The 27,274-nt window shown below is 35.6% G+C and overlaps 1 protein-coding gene across 6 annotated transcripts in view; it reads right to left on the reverse strand.

Annotated features, from left to right (window-relative positions):
• The window catches only part of NRXN1 (neurexin 1), a 632,749-nt gene that overhangs the window by 57,672 nt on the left and 547,803 nt on the right, over positions 1-27,274 (reverse strand). For all 6 annotated transcript variants that reach the window (XM_053459665.1, XM_053459664.1, XM_053459667.1 and 3 more), the window contains one exon: positions 7,323-7,494. In XM_053459665.1, the coding sequence (XP_053315640.1) occupies positions 7,323-7,494 (172 nt within the window). The remainder of the gene's footprint in view (positions 1-7,322; positions 7,495-27,274) is intronic.

The following is a 27,274-nucleotide window of genomic DNA, read 5'->3' on the forward strand; positions in this document are numbered from 1 at the left end:
GCCAAAAGTAGCCCAGAGCCAAGTGGGGACTTGGACTTTCCTGCTAAGTCGGAGAGTGGCATTTCAATTTGTATATGTATGCCTTCGAGATATTTCACTGTAAAACAGTAATGTGCTTCAAATGGCGATGCTTAAACTTGCACCGTTTCTTTGATTGCTTTTGGCAAGGTAAGACGATACTCAATGACAAAACCAGACGTTTGAGGAGATGACAACAGATGGGTGCTTTAGGACTGTACAAATGTTTTCAGCAGTCCTCATCATGAGGCAATGACATTGATCACCCTTTCTCGTTAAATTGATGTGTAGTTTAAGTGATGAACGTCCTGTCGGTTTTATTGAAACGAAATTTTTAACATAATCCCAAAGCATCCCTCTTTAAGAGGAATAATGCTTCTTTGGGATCCAAAGGCACATGCCTCCCCATTCTATCAATGTCTCTCTTTTCTAAGAGATTGTTGGGTGGTTTATAAATAAAAATATGTAAGTATAATATGTTCTAATATGTTCATCTAAATGTCTTACTCAGTTACACAAATGGCCATCATTTACAAAGGCCTTGTCTCTAGCTTTAACCTTACAACCTTAAACAAAAGTATTGCTTTATGGACCTGTGAAATTTTGGCAGGTATGCATTTTGAAAGGTCTCAGTCTAAGTTTTTAGTTTGTCCTCAACACTTTCTGTCACCTATCCTGCTGCTCCACTGTGCCAATCACTCCACTGGCTCCCCATACAGTACAATCCACCCTCCTAACACTCTCAGCCATCACTACTACGGAATGTCAGCACAGTCTGCCAGTTTCCTTCTGTGCCCTGCTTCTTTTAAAAATGGTGCACCGGGATATGACATCATTCCACACTGTGCTTCCTTAAAAAGTGGCATGCCAGGATATGACATCATTCCGCACTGCACTTCCTTAAAAAGTGGGGTGCTGGGATGTGACATCATATGACAATCCAAAGAAGTAAAGACAGCTACATGGAGGGGGAGGCAGGCAGCACTGCCCTGGGTTACACCTAGGGTAATTACATCACTGTGCACAGTAATTCCAAACCACAAACTATAAATTTCTGCATAATAACTAATTTGCATCAACAAGGACAATTATTTTATGTTAGGACTGAGTCTTATACTTTATAGTAATTGTTCTAGTAACATATATTGCTTGATTGCACAAACATTACCTAAATGCTGCTTACTGCAACATTTCAAACTAACGAATTATATATTTTTTTCATGTCATACATACTATTCTACTTATATTCCATGGTGTTAAAAGAAAATTAAAACTTTTTTTTCTTTTTATCATCTACAACAAATTACCCTGGCTCCGAATTATGGCATTCAAATTATGTATGCAAATAATTTTCATCTGTTAGATCTACTGTGAAGCTGTGAAAAATTTACATCATGGAGAATTGTACTGAGAAGAGCAATTATTCAGTCATTCCACTTGTAGTCAGGTTTAGCATACTTTATTCTGTGACTTTCCTACACATCCTTACACTAGCTGAAGTCTACTTTCCCCAGGCTTCTTATTCACACCCACTACATCATTATTTTGTACCAACATGCCAGCTGGAACTCAAACATTCCCAAAAATTGTTACCTATCTTAACCGCCCACGTAGAACATTCCAAAAATGTAACTAAACTTTCACTACTTTATTACATTAAACCTTTAATATTTTTAGCTTATTTTTTATGTTTAATATAGAAATATATATATATATATATATATATATATATATATATATATATAGTGTTAGCTTTTTTCTCAACGTAGAAATTCAGTTTATGTTGGAAATTAAACACTTTAAAAAAATGTGTCAGTGGAGTAAGAAAGAAAGTATGGGATATAATTGAACATACAAATAAAAAATCCAAATTAAAGCTAAGCATGTCAGGCAATGTTGTTTTGGATGGTATTACATTGTACAGCACTAGGCAATATGATAGTGCTATAAAATAAGCAATAATAAACTGTAAAGTGTTAACACTTCAGTGCAAAAAGAAGAGGAGGACAACATTATGGTGTATATTCACTAGGGAGAGCTGTGGTTTTAACTCATTATGAAGAGCAAGTCTGTCCACCAAGAGCAGTCCCTGTATAATGCATAATGCTATGCTTACAGATACTTTCAATAACCTTGATTTATTTAATTATATATTATACAGGGCCAGTCAAGCTCTTCTTGCAGCAGAATCACACTTGGGTTGGCTCCACATTTGCAGGAAAGCTGTGGTTTCAATGCCCTGAACTAAATATGATGTATAAAGGACCTTCCTCTGGACATTTCTCTCCAAGAAGGGCTGGCCTTGTGTAATGCACAGTTGAAACAAGCAAATGACATCATGCGGATTTAAATATTGTTCATAAAGGGTACCCAAGCTACCTTTGGAACAGAAGCTCAGTGGGGTTGGGCGTTCATAATGTAAGGTGAAGCCAGTCGCCTTAAACTGCCATTCCCTGCAAACTCTTCTGTCAGCTCCCCTTTGACATGAATAAACCCAAAATTATGATCTTTATCCTTCTATTTTTATAATGTTGCACAAAGGGATGGGTTTTTAGACGACTAGCTTACTTAAACATGCAACAAGTGCACTGGATGGCTGGACTAAACAGGAAGAATTGCACCTATCTTAAAATGCTGGTTTTGTGATTTTAGGCAGATGTTGCTTAATGATGACTGATCAAGAGTAATGGTTTACAACAAAAAGCGCTGATCGCACAAGATCGTGTGGCATCTAATATAAGCAATTAAAATGACATACTGTAGGTTTTCCCATGATGTGCGTTCATCAGAACAAATGGTGTGGAAGATGGCACAGTATTACTTAAATCACAAATATTTATCATCATTATGTGAAGGATGAATGGGAATGCAGACGAAAAAGCTATTAACACTTTCCCGGCTGTAACAGCATGTGTTATAAATGGTCTGTAGTACATTCAAATGGCAAAGTTGCCTACACTTAAACTTGGTTCATCTACTTAAACATAACAGAACCTAGATATTCATAGGCATCTGTCCAAAAGAAATATATATTTGGCAAAATACCAAACTTAAGGTCAGTGTCTTTTTTTTTATTATCCAGAATAATGAATGGGTTTTAGTATTCCCAACACAATTGATAAAACTATCTAAAGCATGCTTGATAAATATACTGTATCTGACGTCACAATTTTGCATCCTAGATAAAGCATCAGGGCAATGTGGCACTTGCTAGCTATTCATTGTATTATGAGTGAAAAGACGATTAGAATTCTCATTCCCTTAGCATTGCCATTCTGCAAAAAGGAAAAATAAATCCTAGTGTTTTAGAGATCCCTTGTCGCAGGCTAACTGCATGAAGCCAAGAAAACGAGCCTTAATCTGAATTATGCATGTTCTCATTAGCATGTTTCTTGTGATATGGGCATTTTAGCTGTAGACATTGGCAACACTTTGCGGTATTTGTCCCATTTATTGTATGTTAATAGAGCTGCATTAAAAGGAGCACAAGCTATACAATATAATGTGTTACATACATTAAAATAATTTTAATAGTTTGTGGAAAAAATGCTGGCACTTTTCATTCTATCTATCCATCTATCTATCCCTTGTTGCGGTGACTACGTAATTAAATCAACAGTTTTGCCTTTTTGGGTAATTGTGTTACGCAGAAGGAAAGAGGATATGTCAATATGCATGTTCTTCTCAGGATAATTGAATATATAATCTTATTATTTTCTGCATGACTATAATTGATGGTTTGATAAATAATAGACAACAGACTTTTTCCTAAGCTAATTAATATTACTGTAATAACTCCAGGTTGACCCTACTATTTAAGCAAACCAGTTGTTTAGGACACTGAGATGGTAGAGGAGACCACCACGTTTTTCATATGGACAGTTAAGGCGCTAGGACCATAGGGTCGGCCCAAACCATCCAAGTACTGAAACTGACTGCTGATAAATAATACATTATGCCGCTTTCATATACCATCTGATGTTTGTGCAGAATTAAATCTTCTTCTAGACAGGATATCTTTGACCACCTTTTAGACTTATCATTAAATGCTACGTTCATGATTTTCTACATGAAGAACAAGGTGACCCACATTTTTTTTACCAGCTTTGAATACTGATTTGCCACTTATAAAAACAAGCCAATGATCACCATGTAGAACATATCAAGGTACGAACATAATTTCTTAATATTGTATTGTCTAAGTCTTAAAGATTTCATCAAAAATGGTTCTAACCTACTGTGGAATTTGGAGATTAAATTCTGTAAAAAGGATCATAGGTAGTACGGTGAAAATCAAATATATTTTTTGTTTCTCCTTTTCTTCTTTTTTACTTCTTAACTCCCACTTATTACATTGGGTTGTTGAAGGAGTGAAAAATACAGAAATCTTTAACGACATGCTGTGTCTTCAAATCCTGCAGGCTGAGGAGCCGAGCTACAAGTGTCTAGGATTAAATGTCATTACATACTTATTGTATGTGTCATTGCTCACTCTTACACAGTTTAAGGCACATTTGTCCATATATACAGTACATTTTAACAGAAAAAAAGAACAATTTTTCAGCAAATCGTGCTGTGTTGTTAAATAAAATGCTTGCAATGAATAATATAAACGATTTTGATTTTCACCATTTCAACGCGTTGGTAGAACCCTAGATATAGTCTACACGATTTCAGATAACTGAATTATTTATCATTTTAGTTTTTGACATAAGGGATTTGTTGGTGGCCCCAGATGTAGATACATTTTTCACAAATGATGGTAACCATGGTTACTTAAAACTGTAGAAGTTCTCAAGTCACAATTAATGTGCTCTTCTCTGAGAGAAACTGGTTCATGTTTTTGTCTAGTTTATATTTTATGAACACTTAAAATGTATTAGACAAGATGAAGCATAGGTTCATCATAAATTGCATACAAGTTGATCTTTTGTCTTTTGGCACCATACAGAAACTAATAAAGCACATTAGTGGTTTTATCATTATGTACTCTTTTGGGAGTATAACAATACTTAGGAAGTATAAGAATGATTTTGAGACTCAATTTTACGCTGTTACAATACAACAGATATGTATTATGTGATTACGCAATGTTATTTTTTTGAAACAAAAAATATTTTTTAGTATTTTATAATATAAGTACTAGAGCAATGCATTTTTTTGAAAATATAGCTAAATTAATAAAAGTAATAACCTTGATTATAAAATATTTATCTGTTGGGGACAGTTGATATGGTCAGTGAAAAAATCTACTCTGATATTAATTAGAAAATATGTGACTGAGACAAACATTCAAAAATTTACATAAAAACTAAACATATAAAAAGTGTATGGTAAAAAAGAAGACGGATTAAATGGAATAGAACTAAGGTATAAAGGAAATTATAAATGATTATCTATAATAATAAAAATAATTAAGTATTGCCAAATATAAATATAACACATATAAATATAAGATGTAAGAAATTCTTAGAAATTATACGAAACAGGCTAAAATAGCATTTTCAAGAAACATTACTGTAAGAGGCTCTTTCTATGCCTTATTAAAATGGGAAACAGACGCTTGGTCAGAAGAGATTGACTTAGAAGGATGACAGCCCAAGGCTGACAGACAGCAGGCTTCGCTTGAGACATGACAGCAGCTCTATAGAAATGAGAAAACAAATGCTTAGTGTCTCCAAGGCATAAATCCACCCAATGCTTTGCCATGATAAAACCAGGGTAGTCAGGAATAATTCTTCACCACAGCTGCTGCCCCTTTGTGCTTCGCTATTATGGGCAAATTTCATAATTTTGTGCCAAAATTTCAAAAATAGTGAATTCTTTGGGGAAAACAAATTATTTCAGGAACTTAAAAATGATTCTCTTGCTCCTCTTAACCATTCAGGTGCAAAAGGGATCATCATTTAAGTATCAATGAAATGAGTGGTGTATCACACTGAAATCCATAGAACGATCTGTTTTTTTTTACAATAAAGGTTTTAATTACCTGATTTACAATGATTTACATACTCTGACAAATCTACAAATGGATGGCACAAGTGACTACCATAATTCTGGTACATAATAAAGTAGTACGCACTTCATCAAAATTATATATTTAATTATGCATATTTCTCTCTTAGAGCGTTAATGTATTTTTGTTTCTTGTGCATCATGTAAAAATGTACAAGCGTACAAGAGTCTTGGTTCCTACTTGATGGAACCTCTAGGAAAATGTGTCAGATCTTCATTGAAGGACATAAAGAAGAGAAGAAATGTCAAAATGTTTGTATCTGCAGACATTAACTACATAATAATTGTGCTAATGAGCCTAAGAACTTTAGAATCTCACCAAAGTAAATACCTTTTAAAGAAATTCTAAACATGCAATTTATCACTATTAGTGAGAGTCCACCTGTTCTTAAGAACATACCTGGGAACTTTTCAGGTCTGACCGGGAGTCTTCAGGTGAAGCCCTCCTTCCTTGTGTCTCCCGGTCAGTTTATTATTTCTCACGGTAGAGAAAGGTGTTTCATCATATCTAATCCCCACCTACTTCATCATACTCCCACCCACTCTCCACCCACTAACTAAAGGCTGTCTGGGTCTAGCCCCACCCATATATGCAGCTATCCCTGCCCCTTCATTGCACTCGGAAGAGGGAGCGCTCAGGTAGTCTACCCTGAGAAGTTCCCAGCTATGCTTATTAGTTACTGACAAACTTGCTTGAAATGTCTTCTTGTAGACTTTTATTCCTTTACTCCTTTCCAATTATTTTTATATCCCTTTAGAGTCAGACAAGGGTTCCTCCCTACTACATTCTGGTTCAAAGAGTTAAGAGAGATTTTAATCAGTATGCCCCATATATTGTCCTTTCTTGGTGTTCCCCTTTGCTCATGTTGTCTTCACTAGGTGTGTTGACAACATAACAAAAAGAACCACTGCATATCATACATTATTGGGATGCAAAACATACTAGTCTTCATTTGTTCCAGGACAACAATGCTTAAATCATATAGACATTAAATGAAGAAAATGTATTCTCTAAAAAAGTGAATCTTTTTTTTGTTTTCTTTGTTTAGTCCTTTTGTCAAAACCTTTCCACGTGTAAGACTAAGATTTATAATTTCCACTTTATACTGCTTGCAAGGAACGCCACAAGTCATGCTTAACATTTCTAAACAAAATTGGCGACTGCAAATTTCTCTTATTTAATTTATTGTTTGCAATGCTTATTTTTTTATTTATGCATCTAAAGAACTATATATTTTATTTCGCTAGAAAAAAAAGGTTTTATGCAAATCACATAGTAACATTTTTACCTGCAGGAAAACGCTCGATGACCGGCCAGTTGTCCACTTGTAAGGTGGCATTACCCCCACTTCTTGTGAACCGCACTACATGGTACTTTCCATCATTAATAATGGCATTAACTTCTTCAATTGAAATGTCATCTGTTCCAACATTAAATTTGACTCCAATTTTTCCTTGATGCTGAAAAGCAAAGAAAGGGTAGCGATAATTAGGATTTGTTTTACGCAGAATATAAAATTCATAGAACTGCCTCTCTGCTTTCTTGGTTTTATTTTCAAGGAGAAAGCTCTTGACATTTCAGTAAAGTCTGAGACATCTCATACTTGGATAACTGATATTTATGCAGTTGCAGAAACAACAAAATCCTGTCTTGCATGTGCGCTCTTATAAAGGTCCCAGGACTTGTTAGCGCTGACCCTCCTCACTTCCTCTTCTGCTTCTTATAGAAGGAACGAGCATGTGATGGAGATAAGAGGGCAAGGGTAACCAGACACAGGGGCCCGGGAAACCCCAAAGAGAATGGAAATGTTAATGACATTTTAATTCTCTTCTGCTATACATACGACTCATTTCTAATCTATGACAAGTACATAAGTATAGCCAACCACTTCAGCATCAGAGATGGATTAAAAATATGTGGAGCATCACAGATGCTATACTAATATAATAATGTATGTTCACACACAATCATAGCGCCTCAATCAGGTGTGCCGTGCTAGCATAGCGTAGGATTGGTTCCCAAATGCAGGGGTAAAGGAAAATCAGCAGGTAGTTGGGCAAGCACAGTATTTGGGACAAAGAGCGAGGACAAAGTCAGGTCACCACAGCCAGACGTCAAGGTAGCTGTAGGGTCACAGAACCAAGTAAAGAAGCCTAGGGTCAGTACACAAATAAATCAGAATAGGGACTAATAAAAAGTAAAGTAGTAGGAAGAAAACCAGGAACAACTAAGCAACTTCATGGAGAGTTGCTGGAGGCATTATATTTTGGTGCCAGCTGTGACTGCATCTTTAGCCCCCTCACGACCCCTGATCAATGGACGCCGACAGAACAGAGGTGTGCCACACTTCGGATCAGCCAGGAGAAGCCGCGCCTCCCCCCGACAGCCGACGTTGGATCAGCTGAGGACAGCTGTGCCTTTTGTTCTACGGAGCTCGGCTACGTCGGAGGATGTGTCACCACTGCAGTGCGTAACCAACGATAAATATGACACCACACAAGGCTGTCCCAACCTTCCGAGATGTTTAATCCCGCCACTTCATGAAGCCACCCCCGAGAAGAGGGATAGCCTTCCTTGGGAAGTTTCCATGTATGCACACACATTTGTAGATCAGAACTGTACAAAAGTGTTTCTCCTAATGTTTTTTCTTCTATGTAATTAATAATGTTTATTATCATAAAACATTTTAAAAATAAAGAACAATCTAGTCAGTTGATAATGCAATCAACTGATAAGGAGCTTCAAGTATTTTGAACATGGGCCATAACACGGATTTGAGGACCTTTATTATAAGCTGAAACGTAGTGATAGTCATTTAAAAATGCAATAATTTCTTTTCACGTAGAATTCGGGAAGATTTGTGATGCTGTTCATCTCCTTTTTAGTGATTATTACAGTTAGCCTGTAAATGTATATTTGTGTTTCTCATTAATAGTATTAGCTGCATATATGAAGCATCCGTAACATTCTAAACCACGAGCCCGAAAAGCATATCATCTAAAAAGACCAAAATAAAGGACAATCTTTTCTTGTGTTTCAACACAAGACATCAGAAATCAAAAAGATATTTGCGATTGATGTATATAAATAACATTTAAGAAAAAGGGAAAAGGGATATCATGATTTGAACATATTTTTGTGACTTCTGTTCATAATAATGGAATAAAAAGCTCAGTATGTATTCTATCCCAAGTCAACGGCGCAACATTACAATAATTTTCTAATTCCATCAGCTGAAAGAAGAACGCATACTGAGTTTTATTTTCAAGCCCATTGTGCAGAGTCTCACTCTACAAGCAGACAATACGAAGCTTCCGAAAGATGTTTGGAAAGGACTTTAGTCACCCGAGGCGCATCAACAGTATATGCTAAAGGATGCCTGCAATGAAATATACATATTGTAATGATGCAGTTCAGCTTGCTCACTAATAGATACCGATCACATTAGCTATCTTGGCTTCCATATAGCCTGAAGGGCAAAATGTAATGTATGCTAGAATTAAGAAACTATTGAAAAATATTCTCACTCTGCAAAATTATTACATTTAAATATGTCACTAATACCAAAAATACCTCTAGGCATTTGTTTCTTTTCAAACTATTTTTAGGAAAATATTGATTAGCATAAATAGGGAGTTTTATCTCTCATATAGTTCATCTTCCTAAATTTAACATTCAGACCTCCATTATATTCTGTAAATACAGGAGAGTGATTAAATATTCAGGTAATATTTCATGTCCACATTTAAGTTCATTTTGAATGGACGCCGATGCATTTTATTGCATACAAATTGGCGCAGGCATTCTTTAGTAATTGGATTTATAAAATCAGACTTCTATCTCATTTAACTCATCCTCAAGTGGTTTCTGTTGAAGACACGGTACATTCGTCAGTATACTTTTTGCACATGCTCAGTAAATCTCCCATTCTAGTCAATTGGAATACCGGCAGTCAGTTACTTGTTTGCTATCAGAACACTGATGTTTTACCAGAATAAACGCCAATGGTTTCTGCTACTCCAGCTGAGTTTGTTGGGACTCATCTCTCATTGACTTAAATGGGAAAGCTATTGAGCATGAGCGAGAGGGAAAGTGAAACATCATTAACGGAAAAAGTCAAAACAATGGACGTACTGGGTGGTAGTAGCAACAGCACTGGGCCACAGTCATGCTGGAATAGAAAAGGGCCTTCCCCAAACTGTTCCCACCAAGTTGAAATCATAGCATTGTCTAAAATGTCTTGGTATGTCCCATTCAGCAAGACATTGTGGACAATGCTATGTTTCCAACTTTGTGGTTACAGTTTGGGGAAGGCCCCATTGCTATTCCAGCATGACTGTACCCCAGTGCACAAAGCAAGGTCCATAAAAACATGTTTGGATGAGTTTGGTGTGGACCCCGCAGAGCGCCCTGACGTCAACCCCATCGGACACCTTTGGGATGAGCTGGAGATTGCGAGCCAGACCTCGGGTCCAGCGCCAGACCTAACAAACGCTCTACTGGATGAATGGGCAAAATTCCCACAGAAACACTATTTCTCATCTTGTGGAAACTGTTCCCGGAAGAGTGGAAGCTGTAATAGCTGCAAAGGGGGACCAACCACATATTAATATTTCTGTGTTTAGAATGTAAAGTCACCAAAGTTCCTGTTGGTGTCCTAAAACTTTTGTTCATATAGTACACATCTCACTTAAATTTGGAACTAACTGCAGATCAGTTTATTTAAGTTTAACAAGTAGGGCTTTAGGGAATTGAAAAATGCCCTAAAAGAGGAAAAGAAAGATTACTGTACTGAAATGGCATATTTATACGAGGCAAAGAAACATAAGTATCAGAGGTTATTTCCTTCAAAATCAATATTGCTAAAAGGCTGTCCATATGCTTGTGGTGTACGTGCCAACTCAAATCTATCATCATTACCGTAGACTTCAATTACAATATGCACAAACTGAAAACCTTGATCACAAGTGCTAGTTCTTTTGATCAGTGTGTATGACACATAGCATGTCTTTCACTAATTGCTACCATCATATTCCTCCCACACACCAGAGAAAAAAACATTTAAAACATTTTAATTTCTCTATGTATTACAGAGAAAAAAAGGCTACATATCAACATCTTGCAATATCACACAAGGCAGCTGGAAAACACTTTATTATCTATGGTTATTATGAAAAGTTAGTTGGCTTGAAAATAGCGCACGGCATGGTTTTTAACCACATTTAACATATAACGGTAGGACAAACCGAACAAATTATGCTGTTCCAATAAAGTGATCCCAATGGAATATGCTGATCAGACAAATAATTCAAACTTAATTCACCCAAAAAGAATCCCAGTATACTTGAACAGCATACTTCTGTAACCTGCAGCAATTGCAGGACTATTGTATGAACTGCGTCTTTTAGACAGTTCACTTATTTAATTTAGTACATGGATCTAACATTTCTCACATATTTTCTTGATACCACTTCTTAAAAAACTAGTGGTGGTAAGTGACAGGCTAATGCTTATATCTTTGGTTGGCACGTATGGCGGTGATCTTTGTACAATTATTATTTTATTTCTCCAGGGCCACCTTCAAACACAACGAAGCCCAGCACAAGCTTCCCCTGTGTCCGCCCCCCAGCCTTAATATACCTTATTGGTTGGCCCACTAATTCTTTCATACTCTGATATGTGATTTATCATATGTTACCTTAATTCTAAGGTAGTAATTGAATTCAACAATTCAAGACACAAGAGTAAAATGTTTGCCCTACTTCTAGCAAACAGAATACCAAACTGGGACAAAGGTTATGTTTCTGTAGTAAATCTGGAGTGATATAATGGTCAGTGCTGAATCACTTAGTCCTGATGATATCCCATGAGGTGAGAGGCCCAGATTAAAGTAATGTATTAGTTTGAGGAAAATCAGGTCAATGTGCCTTCAATCTATTGTTCCAAGATATGCACAGATTTTAACATTTAACTCTTTCCATTTTAAAGAAGATGAAGTGAGATAAGACCTGTAACCTCCTCAAACCTTAATATACCACCATGGGGTATTTGATAAAGGGACAGCTGAAGTTTTGGAATGTTTAGTTATTCCAGATCTTGTCTAAATACAATGGATTCTGAAAGGTTTATCATACTTACAACTTTTTGCTAAGAGTTATACAGAATTATCCATTTCGTACAGTTACATACCTCACAACTTCCTTGTATTTTGCAGAACAGTCAGAATTTTTGGCACTGTAAGTAACGGTTTTGTGAGCAGTGGGATCACAGGCTGTTTAGGGAGATTGCCCAGAGCCATAAATACCATACGCTTAAGGAATTATAAGAGTGCAAGTGTCATACTAAGCCATCAGGGACCTTAGCTAAGACAGGGATTTAAGAAAATGGTACCAGTTTATGATTAGATAGAGCTTGGGGTTTGTGTAGCTACTGGGTGATGGTACAGATCCATCTGATCTAAAGCAGGAAGGCACGCCAGCGGTTCATGGAATCTTCAACCAGCCCGACTACCGTCTTGAAATAGCTGTTTAGACTTGCTCCATGTCCTGAACCCAACAGGTAGCTCTCGACTGGTTTTAGACGCTCTACAACTACCATTATTCAGAATCAACCCTTGTTTATCAAATGCTAAATGGGGATCTTCGGGGTCGTGGTTCAGAAACATTTGTAGTGCTAATTGCTGTTGTTCTCATTTTAAAGTGGAGTACTTTTAAAATATGCCAGAGCATGTGCTGGAGCTCAAATCCCATAGGTGTCCTATCTAAGTATTCTAAAAAGGTCAAACTGAAGCCCATTTCAGAAACTTGTCAGATTCCAAATGAGAGAATAATCACTTTCAAATTCATAATAAACAGATTTATAATACCCTGGTGTATTTGGGTGTTATTCACCATTTTGATTAAAAGACACCTTTCTTATGTTTTCTCTTAGATTACACCAAATATTTATAACTGGTAATAACTAAAAATATATATCCTTTGTATGGCTTCATCTGAAAAAATTTGCAAAACAAATAATTTCTCCTTTTCATAGTTGAAATAACTCATAATGACACAAAAACTATTTTATTCCTATTTATTTATGTGTTTTTTTCTCTGCCTGTCTATCGAACTTTCAAGAAGATTTCATATATGAAAAGCTCCCATCTACAAAAGATCCCATTTCATGCATGATCATATCCCATTAGCATTTCCTAAAACTGCCTGACAATGAACGTTATTGTTAAGCTTTTATGCATTACCACTCTGTAATCTTTTTCCACAAAGTATATAACATTGGGACATTTAGAGTTAAATTGCATGAATTAAGTTTCATTTTTGGAGCATGAAAATAACAAATCAACATTGTTTCTAAAAGCCCGGAACGCACACTGCCCGCTCTCAGCCTGTAACCTGTTGGACACATAATAGAAACCTTAAAGGGCATACCCAAAAGAGACATAAACTTGGAGTTCATTTCTTCTGAACAGACCCCCATGCACATGCACAGAAAGTACTCTGTACTCAATTGGGCTTCAAGCAGCCAATCAGTGGCAAGAATCATCAGACTGCAGAAGACCGCAGACCGCACTAGGGCTGCAGCTTCTATCTGAAAAATAGCCTTTTAATTAACAATTGCAGCATTTGTGTGAATTCATTTTTGTTTTTCGTAAGTATTGACCTATTTATTATTTATTCTTTCTTGCTGTCAGGATGCAAAATGTTATCAGCATCGTCAAATACCATATGTTTGTTACATTTTTAAATGCTTAAAAGACTGCAATACCATTTTACTTAACAGGTGAAATATGAAAAGGGGTTCTATCCTGCGATAATAAAACACTGGTTCACAAGCAGAAAATACAAGCTCTTATTTAATTAAGAAAGATTTCTGAAATACAGGAGGGCATGTTAAGTGGCTAGCAGATGTGAGAAGGATTTTTTGGCCTGTAGCACAATATCACTCACATTAACAAAGTGCAAATGATTTGCAGAAATGCATAATTAAATTTCTAGCTGAGAATTACAGTATTTACCCCTTCAGCGCTGTAATACCAAACAATGCGATATACAATACTATAGCCTGCAAGAAATTATTGAAAAATAAAACATATTCTACTGAAATTCTCCAAACTGTTAGTATTACTCTACAACAACTCTTAATGCAGAAAATAACATTTAAAAAATAGACAGTTTTCATAATTTATTAAACTACTTCTTCAGCATTATGTAAGAAATATGCATTGGTACTGTTTAGCTTCAAGAATTATTTGTCTGATATATTGCCGATTTAACACCGTTGCCCCCAGAGCCACCTCAAAAATACAAATTTTAATAGACATATGGTGTAGGGCAGTGAACAGCACCAAACTGAATTTCATTATCCACTCAGCACCATTACATCTGTATACAAAATTACATTTTCCTTCCAAATACCCAGTAAGAGGATAACAAAGTCACTCAGCATTAGCCATTCTAAGATCAATACAATGAGTTCTTTAACCCAGCACAGGACCCTTCATGTGTAACAAGCCTACAACATCTGTCGTTAACCCTGGAAAGCAGGAGATGTGTTATGACTGCAAAACTATAAGCAATGTTAAAAGTAATCTACAATTTGGAACCATGGAAAGTAGTGGCTGTATTATAAGAGCAATGATTACTCCTCTAGTGTTCAAAGGGTTAAGAGTATGATTTTCTCTTCTTCTGCTCTTGCATTATGCATTGTTAAAGTAACAATTATTTATCTAAATATGTGAACTGGTAATCAGGCATTTAAATAACCAAGCTGGCACGGGCCGATGGGAAAACTGCAGCGAGAACAAACTAATCTCTAAAAGTTGAAAGTAACGTAGTTGAGTTGCATAGAAAAGTTTTCTAATGGATTGAACTATTGGTGTATATTGAATATATTGTTTGGGATAATTATTTGGGATAATTACCTTTCGAGATGCCCTAGATCTAACCCAGAGCAGCTGTCCTTACTTCTGTGTGTCGGGATATGGCCATGTCTGGGAACTTTGTAAATGAGCTGACCCTGAGACTATTGAAGTATTAACACTTTAATCGCTGTTTGTGAAGATTCTATGTAGTGACCCGCCAACAGTGTTAACTAAAAGCTCTAATATGTGTCCTCATAAAAACCATGACTTCTCATTATTTAAAGACACATTTAAAGTCACCTGAATTCAAGCAGGGAAATGAACGATAACATACTGGTAGCAAAAACACCAAATGGAAGTTTTAAATATGATCACAGCAACGTAAGAAAGGAGTCAGCTCCAGATTGCGTGACCCTGAGAATCTGCCACTTCAACCTGCAATACTCAAGTCTCACCCACCTGATCACAGCACAGTTGAGCTGATGCAAGTTGAAAGCCAACAGCAAATCAGAAATGTATTCGCCTCTCAGATGCTTGTGAGTTATAAATGTTAATTGGTGCACCAACTGAATTTCACCTTGCCGCTTTTGGATATATAATGAATATATGAGTGTGGTGTAGGAGTGGCACCATGAAAGTGCATTTGACTTAAGTTGTGTTAACCTTTAACTCAGTATTTTAGTGATGGTGCGGTATACGTGGATGTGAAGAGAAATTAAATGTTACTGCATTAGGAGAACAGTACTCAAACATTTCTCGTAATTTCCATGCTGAGCAGCAATTATCCCCCGTGTGACAGTCTGTCTGTAATCATATCTAGGACAAGAAGATAAAGGGCAAAGAAGTGCATTGGAGAGAAGAGTCTGAATTTATAGTTCACGGCTCAGCAATCAGCATTGGTCTGATGAGAATGATTGATTTTTTTGACTGAGTTTACATAGTGACAATAAGGACAATCGTGTTAAACAAGATACCTTGATCACTTTGATTCTTCTGCCACCCACCACAACAGAACAAAATGTCACTGCATTTATAAAAGGGCACAGACTTCATTGTTACATTAAGTATGATTTCCTTCATTAAATTAAGGATGCTTTCAAACAATTGACCCGTGACTTTCTTTTACAAATTGCCACTATTGATAAATATTTTCATCGTATAAAGCTAATTAAAGGTAATCATGGAATTATAGATAATAAAGCTGGTAAACAACAAAGTCAAATGCACATGGAAATTAAAAGTTTTTTGAAATTGAAACGTTATAACTTTTGACATTTCTTGGTGGAGTTTATTCGTCCAAAGTAGGGGCTTGTAATTTTCAATTTCCAACTTGACTGTGTGTTGTGAAGGGCGAGCTCTATTGAGGATCTGTTGCAAGAAGGGCTGAGATGCATAGCCCTACATAGTTCATAATAATTAAATTGTTGAGGAGCAGGGGAAGGCTGGCACCTTGACCCAGGGGCATGTATATCTCACTGGACCCTTGCCCCCTCGCCCCAACCCGAAACATACACACTATCACATAAACTTATACTCACACTCCATATAACATATTCACTCTAACACACATACTTACACATACAATCTCACTGCATACTGTTTATATCCCATGTATTTAAATTGTGTACTAATCCAGCATAGGTAGGACTGGAATGGATGGACTTATCTATTTAATTATGGGGACATGGATGTTTATTAAGACAGGGATCAAAAGCATTATTCAACATAAATGTTAATATGTTGATGTCACAGAATCATATACTTACTTCCTTTTGACAGGAATAGTTTATTGCTTAGTTATATTTAATATAAAGTCACTCTGAGCCACTTTATATTCCTTATTATCTGTGTTTACTTGAATCATTGTAAATAAATGAAAAACATTTTTAGAGAGTTCACTACATTTAGTTATATTATCTTTAAAAACGTTCTTCATCATTTGACTTGATTTGACATTTATAAATGGCAAAAGTTAAAATCTGAACATTAAAAAATAAGACAAAGAAATAACCGAAGAAAAACTGCTCCAATGTCTATACTTGTACGTACAAATTGTTATATTCAGATGAGATGTACGGTAATTTCAGGGTAAGGTGATTTAAGCCCACAGGTCGATGTTGCTCTATATGCATCAGATCTGTTGCTCCAGCGGTAAATTGGGTGCTGCAATGTGCGGTCGCCAGCTGGATTTGCTTGGCCGCACGCTGCGTAAGCATAAAAACGTAAGGTGTCTCACATCCAGCTCATGTCATTTGGCAGCTGGCTTTAAAGTGCCAGGGCCGTCTTGTCATCCCTAGTCTGTCCTTGGCCGAGTCTGTTCTAAATAGTCCACTAACTGGAGGGTCAGGAATGTAGGAGAATACATGATGGAAAGTAGGAAAGCCTACAATGTATGAACAGGTGCCCATAATGTGTGCACGTGGAAGAGTCTACAGTATAATTGGTAGGGTTATCAGGTGTGTATAGTGTGTATAGAGTTTGTGGTTATGGTGTGGTAATAGTTGTTAAAGTTCTGCTGAAGTTAGTATGGCCTGAAGTACTGAATCTGATGTCCCACTATAGACACTTGTGGGTTCTGACTTCCCGGAGCCTACCCTTGCGGGACGCGGCCATGACCGCCCACTAACGTCCGTTTAAAAGAGAAATGGGTGGGATTGGAGCATGTGAAGACCCTGTTCCCGCGACCCGGAGTTCTCTGGACCAAACCTAGCTGCATGCGACGGGTGGCTCCACATGTTGGGAGCTTCTACCTCTTTCTTGCTGTCTTGGTAATCCAAAAATGTGATAAAGTCACAGTATTTTAACTGATCCATTGAGGCTGTGGCATCACTTTATACACTGTTATCTAACATAGCCTGATTTGAAAAGGATCAACATCTTGTTAATTATTCAATCTCCGTTATATCCATACACCATAGCAGTATATAGAGCCCCAAGCTAGACCAGCTTGTTGCAGAAATGGGCCTACTTCTCAACATGGATACTCCAGATGCAGCTCCATAACATCTGTTCTCTCTCCAGCTCTGCACTGAAGGCATGTGTATTAAATACATTTCTCAATTTATTATTGGTTTCCTTATCTTTTCAACGTGTCTTTGTCTATGCAAGTCAGATGAAAAACAGTGTAAGTTATGTAAAAGAATAGAAATGATTACATTTAGTATGCACTCTGGAAAAAACAGAAAATGAAATGCATATATTTGCCTTTATTTACTATGAAATGTGTTTACAAGTAGAGTTTTTTTTATGCTGGCTGACAAGTGTCTCATTCATGTCCTTCATAGAGATTAAGAGGTATTGAGTGAATTTTCATTACAGACAACTATACACACTTACTCTGTTTTTGTTTGACAGAAGTAAACACATTAGTCTCGGAAGTAGGAATTTTACTATATAAGTTGGCTAATGCTTTCAGTTTTGCCCTACTTAATATCAACTACTCATTTATTATTGGTGAGTCTTTAAAATGGATTGTATTCTATTTATATTATATTATTTGTGTACTGTTCTAAATCTAGGTCTTCTTCAAGAGAGAAGAAAATTAGACTGAAAATCTTGAACTTTCCTCCGCCTCTCTTCTAGACACTTTGATCTTAGGGGAGCAAATATGCTACCATTACATAAAGATTTACTTTTCACAAGCTATACAGAATAAAGGCAAGAAAAAGATAAGCTCCTAATAAACGATAATGAATGTATTACACAATGGAACATGTAGCACACAACTGCACACAAAATGGTAACATATCCCATGTCTCTATTTATAATTGTGTGATGCTGGATAACATTTTTTTCAATGTTCTCAGCACAATCCTGAAATCCCTTGTTAAGTGAAAGAAGACAGATACATTGCTCTGGGCAGGTGGTATCAAACCCACTCACAGCATGTATGTATGTCAACCAGTCATGGATTTCATGATCGATAAATGTGGCGGAGCAATAGCCAATTTAGAGTTTGTCTCAGAGAGGCCATTTTGGAAAAAAAGAATTATCAAAATAACATTTTGATTAACTCGATTACTAAGAAAATTGGGTTGATGGTTCCTTCAAGTGAAGTCGTTCCAGTAGATTTGTAGTCGACTGTTGACAAAGCTCAGCTTTTAACTCAATATAAAACAATTCCAACGTGATAGTAAGGTTACAAGAAGGTGGTGTTAGAGTTGAAAGATGGACTCACCAAGCTTTATTATTTTTATATTTAACAATACTGATTTATGCATTTTTGTAGTGGGGCGTCGGTATCCATGATAGAAAACAATGCTATCAATGGCTGGGTTCTGTTAATTCAGTGCATATAGCTTTCGGCAATGGTCTATTTTATGCCATTTTGCTGCCATCAGAAAAGATTTGATGAGTGTGTCTAACCAGCTCACTGAGCCAAATCATATAGCTCCAAGCAGTCATGAAAACATATTGATTTCTGTTACCTTTCTCTAGCTGTAAATTTATTTTGAAACGTGACAAAAATGGTAAAGTTGCATTTGAAAAGGGATCAGATTTGCCCCAAAAATCCCTAGTTGAAATGTAATGTAATATATAATCATTTTCAGGTATCTGTTGGCAGTAACAGGTTCCAGCAGCGTGAGAGAGCTAATAATCAGAGTAATACAAGCTGCTGATGAAAATGACTCCTGGAATGGAATATGAAGATGTTATTTTTTGATTGCTCAATGAAAGCTAACATTATATATATATATATATATAATATTTATTGATATAATTAGAATAACATGATATATATATTGTATATCTGTCTGCACAGAATAATGTGCTGGTCTGCTTATTAATAAAAATATAAAATGTTTGACAATGAAATGTAATTCTTGGATGATATTTTAAATATAGTCAGAGATGATAGTCTACACCCATGTTAGTTGGTGAAACTAAACCATTTCAATGCCTGGTTTGCAATACTAATTCATATTAAATAACAGATTTGCTAATAATGTAAATGTAATTCACACTGTATAAAAGACAAACACAGGGGTTATTTATAAAAAGTGATTATGGCAAAATATGGTGGGAACCCCAACCCCATAAATGTAATTTCTTGTTTAAATGAATAGTCCACATTAATGTTTTTTGTACACCCATATAACCTAATGACACAACCCTGGGTATTCTTTATTAGAATCCTTAAGACACAACTCAATGTTTACCCTAATGCTCTAGTCTTATATCCTGAAAGTTACCTACTCTTAGATACAGTTTTCAGATGTTGATTTTGTTTTTCTTTTTTTCTGAAATGTAACATGGAAAGCACTTGTCGTCTGTTTTACCGCCAGGGTACTTTACTTTGAACAAGTGAAATCATAGTGTGCACAGCTCTCCAAAACCAGACTTACTCTTCAAGAACACTTTCTACAGAGGTCTCGAAGAAGGTACATTTGAGGCCTGGAGAGCACTATACATGATACATCATGAACAAAGAACTCTTAGACTGTTCTTCACAAATGTGAATCAATAACTGGGTTTGGATATACAAGATATTTTAACAGCATCAGTCGCAGACTATTACAATAGAAGAGGAACTGATTTTGCTGGATAAAAGGGCCAGGGCCACTTACTCATCCCTAGTCCGGCCTTAAACAATAAGTGTGTCATATAACAATTCAGACTTACAGAAACAAAACCTGAGGAGGACCCTGCTCAAACAAGCTGGTAACGCCAAAGAAGTTAAAACATGTATCAATATCATTTATATCAAATATTTTATTATTTGATAATTATATAAATGTATGTTATAAACTCACTCGTCAAAACAAGGTCACTTGCAAGTATTTCTACGATATGGTCATCTTTTATTCAATGACATCATAATAATGCAACAAGTACACAAACTTTTCAATATATCATTATAACAATACGTTTACTTTGCTTGCACCAGATCATTTTAGCAACCTGTCACTGAAATATAATTGACGATCTGGAACTTCTTAAAAGAGATTGAACATCTGCATTGGAGCTTCTTGCCAACTACTAATATATAGAGAAAAATAGAATTTGACGGCAGATAAGAACCATTCGGCCCATCTAGTCTCTCCATTGTTCGAGAGAGAGAGAGATGGGAGGGAGAGATAGGAGGGAGCGAGATGGGAGGGAGAGAGATGGGAGAGCGAGAGAGATGGGAGAGCGAGAGAGATGGGAGAGCGAGAGAGATGGGAGAGCAGAGGCTGGAAAATAAATCTTGTTTCCCTGAAATTGATAGGTAATTGCAGATCTCTTAATTTAGCCTATCACTCCATTGTTTAGACCCTAAATATAAACAGTTTAGCTATGCAATACATAAAAATAAAAAAAATCTATAGTATTGTTTAAACTGTATAGTTAAAAATGCAATGATTATTAATTAAGCAGGCTGGTAAAATAAAATCACAAGACCTTTTGAAGAAGGGACACTACTTATGTAGAAAAACCTACAATAAGATACCGCATGTTGAGTTTATATTTTTTTTATTATTAGGTTCTGTCTATGCAATAAAGCTCACTCACATTTCTTTTTCTAAGTGTCCATTTGTTTATCAAAATCTATTCACACTTGTGGGAAAGCTACTTTCTTCACTTGTACGAATGTGACAATGAATCAAAAGTACCTTCCCTCCTGTTATCCGAGGTGATAATGGAGATTTGCTGAGTCTTGCCAGAAGGCTGCAGGACGCCTTTTCAATGCTCTCACAAAATCATCAAATGAAAGTGGAGCAAAGGGTAATTTTTTCAAGTACAGCTCTCTCCCTAAGGAGTTGTTTTAATGAGGAACACATCAATACCGTACTGTACTAATTTTCAAGCTATGACAGTCAAGAATTTCACTTCCTACTGACCAATTCAAGGAAGTGACAATTACCTACTGTAAAAAATGTCAGGTTCTCAAGAAGAAAAAAAAAATTAAACATGTTCTATGTTTTATTCTATTTTCTACAAAACAATTAAACAAAGTGTTGGAATGTGATATTTTGAAACTCCTGACTTGTGTTCTGAAAATGTGCTGTAATTGCCAAAAAAACATTCTCGTGATCTAAATGAAAAAAAACCCAAAACCTTCTAGATGTGTGACTTGTAAGAACTCTAATAACTGTAGGCAGTGACAGTTGTCCATGTGGTAACAAGAGTCCTTTAAAAAGAAACCTTTAAAAAGGCCTTCCCAACACGTGTGCTCCTGGTGGGGGCCCCTGGGAGCACATGGCTTTCAATGTAAATATGCATGCATTAGACATAAGGCTATCCAGAATATGAGACCATGGACTGATTAAGGTCTGAGTCTTTACAGCAGGGCATATGGGCAGACTGGATGGGCTGAATGGTTCTAGCAGAAAGCCAAATTACAGTCACGGTATCACATCCTAAACCATCTAACATCACCTTAAAGTCCTTGCACAGCTCTTTAGGACTATGGACTTGTCTATGTCAACACCATTACATACATGAATCCACCAAACATGCTTGCCTTGGGATAGGATTCAGAATTAAAGGCTAACTTAACTAAAACCCTTTTTATATATATTTTTCTATCTTAAAAAAAAAGAGTCATAAAACGTATGGATAAAAATGGCACTAACAAAAAAAAATACTTGAACTCGTTCCTCCTATGGTTTGTGCTGTTTTGCACAGTGTTATAAATTGGTACAGAGAATGTCTGACATAAGCTTTGCTTCCATTCTTTTAGCCTTTCATGTTTCAGTGATTTGAATGACTAAATGCCAGTTTAAGGTACAATTAAAGGCATGGTGTGCCTTTAGACACAAGGAGGAATTCTCATCTTTTATTTTATTTAAACCGGCAAAATGATTGGACCACCATGACATGGTTGTTGAAGAAAAACATTTTTCAAAGACACAGCTTTAAAATATCCAATAGTTTAATCTATGGAGTCATTAATAATAGCCTAACCAGCCTCCAAATTTTCAAAACTTGCAGAAGACCAATCTTTATTAAAATATGTCATGTCACTAAGTCACTATAACCTTCCACTAAAGCACTCAATTCCCACCACACCATGCAGTCCCATAACTGGGAAACTAGCCATTTGATAAATACATCTCTCCCAAATCCTTATTGCATGTGAGGATACAGTATCCCACTGCTGGCACCACACTCATTTATCCTCGACTTCTCCATACACACACTCTTTTTTACTGTTTCTCATCTTTTATTGATGTTACAGACAACGGGGCTGAACCTACAACATCTCACTGCCTTTTGTTTCAATCATTAGTCTACTCTATAATAGGAGATCTAGATAAACTCGATTTCAAAGGGGTTAAACACAATGTTTAATCTTATATATTTTAATACAGATTAAAAAGTTGTCTCAATTCTCTAAAATATAGCAACCGAGTCAAATATTATGATTTTTTTCAAAAATAAATTGTTTTATATTATAATATCCATAGATATATAACCATTTTAAATAAAATAAGTATCAATCACTTTGGCATTGCTATTAATTAAAAAAAATCCCCAATTCTACTGCTGGTTAATAATGATTATTAGGTGAGAAGGGAATCAAAACTACAATTCTCAGCTGTCAGTTTGGACCTTTGACAATTATTAAAAATATTCCAGCATTGCCGCTTTTAACATATGCCCTTTCAACATACTATTTTAATATAGAAATTGATACATTTGGGATGCAGAACACATTAGTAGGATGTTCTATTTCATATTCATTTATTAAATGACCTTGGTTTAAATGTCAGGACAAACATCTGCCATTTCCCTTCTACTTAACATACTATTTCCTTATAATTCATGATGTGTTTCAGCTTTCTTCACTCAGTGAACTGTTACCCACCCCCTAAAAACTATTCAAATATAATGCTTTCAAGGTACGTAACCAAATAAAGAAATTATTTTATATTATTTAGGAAAAAATCTAAAACTGAAAATATGTTTAAAAATGTTTTATTGCTTTTTTTTAGTTTTTTTTTAAATTTTTTCAGTTTGAGTAGATGAGACTATATGTAACTATTGAGACATATGTTAGAATGGAAATTTTGTGAAATTAAAGGTAATAACCCTAATAAATTCAGGTACATATTCAGTGTAGATGGGCACATTTTCATTCCATATTTAAAATTAGGACGGTAAGAATGTTATTTCACTAAAAAGTTAAGTTTAAGTTATAAACATATGGAATAGATAAAGGTCCACCATTTTTTTAAACCATCTGCTCACTGATATAACTCTAAATTAAAATAAATGATATTTATAGACCATGTGCTGATACAATGTGTTGAGTAATCTGCATTAAAAGAACACAAAATGAAAAAAAAAAGTTAATATAATATAAGTTAAAAAGATAATTCTAAGCTAAATACAATAGCATCAAAGCTCAAGAGAGGTGTATTTTGTGCCTTAGAATTAATGTCAGTTCACATCTTGCCATGTCAGAAACTTCCTGGCTAAAGTTGCTAAGAACTATAATCCAAAAAAACTAAAAAAATATTATAAATACTAGTACACATAATTATATAAAGTGTACACTGCAATAACATTGTGTTTGAATAATTTCTGTCTGTGAGTATATTTTGGATCAAAATGTCTCATTTCTATGTATACACATATGCATCTATAAAAAAGGCATTAATTATTATGTTCAGAACATTGTGTTTTCCATGCTACTGTATATTAGATGTCAAAGAGCGAGCTCATGTTCTTATCATATAGACATTCTTCTTTATCACATGCCTTCACCATGTAGCATGCAAATACTCCAACTACATGGTAATAGAGTCATTCAAACTCTAAATACACTTTATTAGTAATAATACTTAATAAAAATGTTTTATGGTTGTGGCACTGATCCTAAATCAATCGCGTGCTACAATTTTCTGAATAAATAATATAATCTAACATTTGTAGCTATGTACCCGACACCGACATTAGTGCTAGGCTGTAAAAAAACATGGCATTTTACAACGCAACGATTTCAAAAGCATGAAAAATGTAATTGTGGTGCTATAATTTAGCGAGGTTCTAAATTCTAAATATATTATATAGTTTTTAGTGCAAAATATTGTAAGATAAATGCCTTCTGGATTTTTCTATTTTCCATTCCCCCAAATTACAATCCATTTCTGGGCTCAGAATGCAGTCAGTATATAGTGGCATTCGATGGGTTAATAAACATACAATCTAAGCTGAAGAAATGATGGGCAGCCTTCTCCTACCTCCCCTACTTTTTGTGTATTGATAACACTAACCAACATTTAAAATTCCTAATCCAGATGGCTGTATTTCTGTATGTGCCGACATGCATCATCCTTAACATAAACCCTTTCTCATCAGCCACTGAAAGATGATACACGGAACTGCATCCGTCAGCACTTTCTCTATATATTCTCTGCTTTATAACAACTGGACGATTACGATAAGCTTGATAAATCCTTTTATCATTAAACAGCAGTGCAGAATATTTAACTCTTCCTACCTTAACTCGTATAACACATGAAATATACATCAGAATGTAATAATCATTTATCCCCCGCAGGTAAAAGTAATATAAACGACTGGAGAAAAAACTGTGATAAAGCAGCCTGTGGTATGATAACGGAATGTACGCTAAAATAATTTAGTAGGATTATATGCGTACCATATCTAACTAATGCTTTGATTTTACCATCAGTACCTAAAAATAAAATGGAAATTGGGTATCACAATCCCCATTATATTTAAACGGGCTTTTGAAAACTTGATGGTAACCAAATCCACGCACCAGTACTGTCTTCAGAAAAGAAACATTATAATTTAAGGAAGTTTTATTTTACTGGGTGGTTGATAAGTGGAACAGCCTCCCAGCAGAAATGGTGAATGGTAATAGAATGAAATAATATAAACATGCATGGGATAGGTATATGGCTATCCTGAATCTAAGATGAGATCAAGGACTGATTAAAGAGGGTACTGTCACAGCGGCAAGAACATTATGTAATAAAACACAATAAGGAACATTTATTAAATAAAAAAGGGTATATTACTGCTATATGATTGAACTTATGCAAAGTTCTATTAACCTTTTTATCTTGTGAATACCCAGCAACAATTTAAATATTCTATATGGTAAATATTTAATAATAATAAATATAAATAATACATATTATGTTTTCTATACACTGAAAATAGTAGTTCATAGTATCAGCATTTTACCATACCATAAATCATTCTCATACTTGTGTGTATATGTTACACATGATGAAGTAATGTTGCTCTCAGCGTTAGGAATTGTGATATTAGACATTGTTTCATTAGTTTTTCATTATTAAGAAGCCCCCTATTAACCTTTTATCTTCTCAACAAGTAACTGACACGTTTATCTTTTATCTACAGTTTTTCATTACAATCATGCTTAGAATTACTGATGCTTATTAAAACCTTACAGTCGTTATCCTTTTAGAAACACGTCTAGTGCATACTCCGTGCTCTACTTACGGAGCAAGATAGCAACCATCCACCTGGGGCCTAAGGGGCCAGTCCTGTCCATCACACTTTAGTCAAAAGATGGTGATTACTTCCTAAAATTCTTGAAATTCTAGACCGGTCTTCCTCCACCCTGTCTTCAAGGAACACAAACATTGCAAATTTTATCAGTTGCCCCATTTTATTCCAACGGGGACATCAATAAAACTCGGACCATCAGACTATTAGTGTAGCCTGGGTACTCGATTATGAAAACCTGCTCTAGCCATCCTGGTGGCTACATATGGAACTGCAAGCAAAACTGTTACAAGGGGACCCTCCAATATAGTTATTTATATACAGTGCAACTTAAAGCCCCTGACTTCTAAATTAAATAACTATATTTCCTTTCTACCATTTGGGGATTATTTTAAAATTCCCACTAGAGTCATAGCTCGCAAGAGCGGGGCCCTCTTCTCTTTTTGTACGAGTTTGTTATTGTGTGTGACTTTAACAGCACTACGGAATCTGCTGGAGCTATATGAATAAATGTAATGTAATAACACAGGAATCCAAATTAAAGGGACACGGAGGGGCCGTAGGACAATGATAAGGGGACCATCATGCTAAGCAAGTCAAGTAAGGGAACTCTATCAGTATATTTTTTCTCCGGATCGATAATCACACTCTGTGTAATGACATTTCCACCTACAAATCTTCTACAGTGTATATCTATGCGTGCAAGCCTTTATTGAGCAATTGTGTAATGCTGCTAAGAACATCAAAGTATTGCCTAAAGCTATTACAAATTATACTGGGATTAAATATTTTGAATTGTATACACAGCCCACGGGGCTAATACAATTAATGTCAGTAGAAGAGCAGTACTCCATTTTTCATGAAAGCTTGTTAAAAGTCAGGTTAATGCTACGTATGCGATCATGGATACCCCCTTAAGGGGTTGAGTCAAAGTCCAACTTAGTTAT

This window comes from Spea bombifrons, chromosome 3 (assembly GCF_027358695.1).
Source record: "Spea bombifrons isolate aSpeBom1 chromosome 3, aSpeBom1.2.pri, whole genome shotgun sequence".
NCBI classification, from domain to species: Eukaryota; Metazoa; Chordata; class Amphibia; order Anura; family Pelobatidae; genus Spea; species Spea bombifrons.